We start from the raw sequence: 5,060 nt of genomic DNA on the forward strand, positions 1-5,060 counted from the left end.
TGGACCGTATTTTTAGGATGCTCTACATGTCCGATGGGACATGTACGTCGCCGTGGTGACCTGTTTTCACCGTGATCAACTATGTACCCGGTGGTGGCGGCGGCGGTTCAGGAGGAAGAAAAGAAAAGAAAAAATGGTGTATGCTTTCCCTTTGAAGGTCGCGAATTTGGCACACTTCATGTCCTTTAACACGGCCTCTTCGAGGAAAAAAAAAAAAAGAAGAGAAAGAGAGACGGAGCCCCACGATTGTTCCTGTTCCAGTGAATGCACATGCTGATATACCAGTTTAACCTAAGGCAAAAAGGGATTGTGTATTGTGAAAGAGTGGAAAGTGCTCTCTGGAGACGCCTCCACAGCGCCCAGAGTCACCAGGTGGAGGCGTGGGTCCTCTGGGAAGGAGCGCACAGGGTGTCACCTCTCCCTCCCTGGTTCAAAGTGGAGCCAGCCAGAGTCGGGATGCGAACCCCTCTCCCCTCCCTTCCTCCTGGCCGGCCTCCTCCCGGCTCTCAGAGCATCTCTCAGGAGGACATGTTGAGGAGCTTGGTGGACTTATTGGGGTAATTGATCGCCAGGCTGATGGCGGCGATGTTCTTCAGAGCCTACACGATTCAAAACAAAGGAAACAAAAACAGTATTTGGGTTAAATGAAGACGGGGAGAGGATCACGCAGCGTCAACGCTTTGTCTTCATCCACCTGTGCACCGCATGTTGAGTGGTGATGAACAGGCTGAACAACCTGCAGAGTTTCTGTGAAGTTCACTGTGAAAGCGGTTTGTTTTTTTCGGGGTTACTCGAGGACGGTAGAAGAAAAACACTGATTCAGGATCACCTTTCAAAGCAAGCGGAGGCCTTTTAACACATTCAGCAGACGCATGAGAAGCATCTGAAGTTATTCCTGGCCACCTGATGAACAGAAGTATGGAGGACAGAAAATGACTTAAGTAGAAATCATAAATAAATAAATACTTAAATACATGTAGAAATAAATGCTTATATGTACATATATATATATATACACACACATACATATATACACATATATATATATATATATATATATATATATATATACACATATACATATATATACACACATATACATATATATATGTATATACATATATATATATGTATATATATATGTATATATATAAATATATATATATATATATATATATATAAATATATATATATATATATATATATATAAATAAATATATATATATATATAAATATATATATATATATATATATATATATAAATATATATATATATATAAATATATATATATATATATATATATATATAAATATATATATATATATATAAATATATATAAATATATATATATATATATATATATAAATATATATATATATATAAATATATATATATATATATATATATATATATAAATATATATATATAAATATATATATATATATATATATATATATATATATATATAAATATATATATATAAATATATATATATATATATATATATATATATATATATATAAATATATATATATATATATAAATATATATATATATATATATATATATAAATAAATATATATATATATATATATATATAAATATATATATATATATATATAAATATATATATATATATATAAATATATATATATATATAAATATATATATATATATATATAAATATATATATATATATAAATATATATATGTGTGTGTATATATATATATATGTGTATATATGTATATACACATATATATATATACACAAATATAAATAACTTGTATTTATATATACTTGCATTTATTCATCATGTATGTATTTAAATGTATTTATACATTTATTAAAGCTTTTATTTATTTATTCCTGTATTTATTCGTGCATTTATTTATACTTAAGTCCTTTTCTGTCCTCCATACAGAAGTGCAGCAGGTTTGTGTTGGTTTGGTGCCGGTTAGCGTGCAACAAAAACAATGAGAAGAAAGAAACTAAAAAGCGAAGTGGAGCTGCGTCGAGGGGAGAATTCTCTTTTGATCTATTGTTAATATAAAGAACTATTGATCAAAGCATCTTTCACTTCATAATCATTACATGATACACCTCAGTTACGTCTTCCAATCTTGACAGCACATTAAATATGTTCTTATTTTTGACCAAATGCATGTATTCTTTAAGTCTGATGGTAAGTGAAGACCCTCTTCTGCACTGTCACTCTCGTGGCGACTCAACGATTTGTCAGTTTTGCAATTCTTCTCTTGGAAACCGTCGTTCAGCCGGCCGGCGCGCGGCGGCGCGTGCTGCTCCGGCTGTCTGCGTGATCAAAGTGATTTAGCGGGTAATTCCTTTGCAAATGTCATATGAAGAAAGAAAAAACCCGCAGCGATCTCGCAGCGCGGCCCGTGTTTAATTGAGTGAACGACAGGATAAATAAAAAGCCACAAAGAACGAGATCCTCTGAGCGCTGCGGTGTAATAAACTCACCACAGACGATGAGCCACTAACTCAAAAGAGAGAAAACTTGTTTTTCTCTCCGAAACCGTCGGCCAATTTACTTCTGGACTTTTGCACCATCGTGATCCCGATAGTCCTGAGTACAGCTCAGTCATCTGTGCTTTGGTTTTTCTACCTGGCAGGTGTTAGATAACCGCTCAACAGAACCGCCCACGATGCTTTTCTTCTTCCTACCACCTCGCATCCTCTGCTCCTCTCAACTGCCTTCAGGCTGCTCGGCTGTGGAACAGCCGCCAATTCTACCGGACTGTAATTACCAAATACATTAGTCCTGAGTGCGGCCCACACATATTCAAAACAAAAGGGGGCGGCGCAGAGGGATCCGCTGGGTGTCAACAGCTCGGTGATTCACGAGCAGAGGAGACTGCGGCCGCGCGAGCTGACTCACGGCGACTGAAGAGCGCCGAGCGTTTGGGGGGGGAAAGGGTTGCGTAACGTTACACCACCTCAGGGCCGAGCGGGGGCTACTGTCGTCCAGGTCAGGATGCTATTCAGCACTGAAAGACATCAAGAGGTGACCCCGAGAGAGCCCGGCCGAAGGCAGGGCTTTGAATAGAGAACGGCAGAGATGTAAAAAGTCATTAGCGGTGATTATGAAACGTATCAACGCGCCGGCTCTTTCGGTTCTGACACCGACGCCACGGGCTCTGGGCACCGAGAAGCTTTTCTCCATCTGGAGAAGTGCAGCAACGTACCGCATCGTTATTTATTAATCAGATCAGCTCATCCGAATGAACAGGGATTACGGATCGACTCAAACTTTTTTTTAATGCAGCAACAAATTGGTCGGGTTGTAAACCGTCATTTGTGTCAACGTCCTCATGAGCAAAAGCATCTTCTACACGGTTAAAGTCTTACCATGGCGGTGTGGTTGAGGAGCTGCTCGTCGGTGGTCATGGCCAGCAGGTACTGCTGCAGGATGCCCTGCGCCTGGAAAACACATCAAAAGGTTTGTTTCACAAAAACGCAGCTCGCAAAAGGAAAACACAGATAAGCTGCCGGATAACCGTCACCAACACGGAGAGCTTCCCCCCCAGACAGATTGCTCCTAAGAGGTTACATAAGGGCTGAAGTCAGTCAGAGACGAGGCTCTTCATCTCCAGCTCAGCATCAAATTGAACTGAGGAATGTTGAGTCGATCACAATTATAAACAAATTAAAGAGGCTTTACGCTGAAGCCCGACGGGGAGGAGGGCATGCCTCTGGTTTTATAAGCACGGGGAGTTAGATACACCGATAAGAAGACGCGGCGGCGTAATGGGCCGAGACTGGCCCAAAAGGAGCTTTTTACGGAGCGGGAGACACAGTCCAGAGCTCCGGTCCGCCATCCGTCACACGGCACCCCGACTGTTTACGCCGGGGGAACATCCTCGGACCATTTGTACAGTCGGCAGTGCGTGACATGCCGTTTTGATTTCCTAAATATAACGCTCACTTCCTGGGGTAGAGAGTTCACCGAGTCTCAGCGGACCTGGCCGTGAACTTTGTGTGCGTACGAAAGAGCGCGAGCGGGGTGAGGGGGGGGTTCGTGCTGGAATGCGAGCGGCATGTGTAGAATCAGATGCTTCTGGGCTCTCAGACCTAATATGGACACGGAGGAGTCCTCCACGGGCGCGCTCATTAGCTTCCCATGATTTTACTGTGGAGTGCGTGTCGTCACTGCAGATGATCTCACATGTCAACGTGACACGAGGGCCACCAACCTTCACACACACACACACACACACACACACACACACACACAAGTTCACTCCTCTAATCCGCACTCTTCGGGAGGACGACAGGCGGTGCTGCAGGTAGAGCGGCGACGCCTCCAGCTGAGGAAGCTTTTCTAATCTTTATGTGCATGTCAGGGCGGATTTTAACACAGAACAGTCCCGTCTGGTTATAAAATCCTCTGCGAACAAACGCAGAAGTCCTGAAATCCGGTCTCGACGGTACACAGCCGGGTTGTCGCTGGTGTCGGTTTGGAATCACATCCACCGGCTTCTTCTTCAAATGTTCAACTGGCAGACAATTACAGCTAAATATCTCTTGTGATACTTTGAACCACATCCTGAACACCAGCCACCGCTCACCACAAGAGGTAGCAGGTGTGTGTTAAACCAACAGAAGGCTGTTGTGTTAAGACCGTTAGCTTAATTAAGACTGAATGCTGGCAAACGCATACATGGGGGAAGTGAACGGGTCAACGGATCTATTTCTGAAAACAACCGCTGTGCGAGTGCCAAACACTCCCGACCGCAAACCATTTCCTGCACGCATCTCTGTGGGCCGGAGGTTACGAACCACTGTGGGACACACACACACACAAACACAGACACACAAACGCACTTGTGTTGCGTTGATGAAAGACAGGTCGTTCGGTGATGATGCTCGTGTGTGTCTGTCATTGTTAAAACAACACTGGAGTGACCATGAAGAGCAGCACCAGGATGAACCGCTGTGTGCTGCTACTGCCCCCTGGTGGCCGACAACGCACACTGCTCCACTGAAGAGACTCTCTAAACGACACTTGCTCGGTGCAGACGGGAGCACAGAACCCAT

General features: G+C 42.2%; 1 protein-coding gene across 1 annotated transcript in view; it reads right to left on the minus strand.

Annotated features, from left to right (window-relative positions):
* Positions 1–292: 292 nt before the first annotated feature.
* zzef1 (zinc finger, ZZ-type with EF hand domain 1) overlaps positions 293–5,060 on the minus strand; it is a 30,478-nt gene continuing 25,710 nt past the window's right edge. The window contains exons 53-54 of the mRNA XM_068601099.1: positions 3,372–3,443; positions 293–599 (exon numbers count right to left, since the gene is read on the minus strand). Of these exons, the coding sequence (XP_068457200.1) occupies positions 519–599; positions 3,372–3,443 (153 nt within the window). The 3' untranslated portion in view covers positions 293–518. The remainder of the gene's footprint in view (positions 600–3,371; positions 3,444–5,060) is intronic.

Source organism: Clinocottus analis, unplaced genomic scaffold, assembly GCF_023055335.1.
Source record: "Clinocottus analis isolate CAN_PGR_092001 unplaced genomic scaffold, fCliAna1.0.p SCAF_5, whole genome shotgun sequence".
In the NCBI taxonomy this organism is placed as follows: domain Eukaryota; kingdom Metazoa; phylum Chordata; class Actinopteri; order Perciformes; family Cottidae; genus Clinocottus; species Clinocottus analis.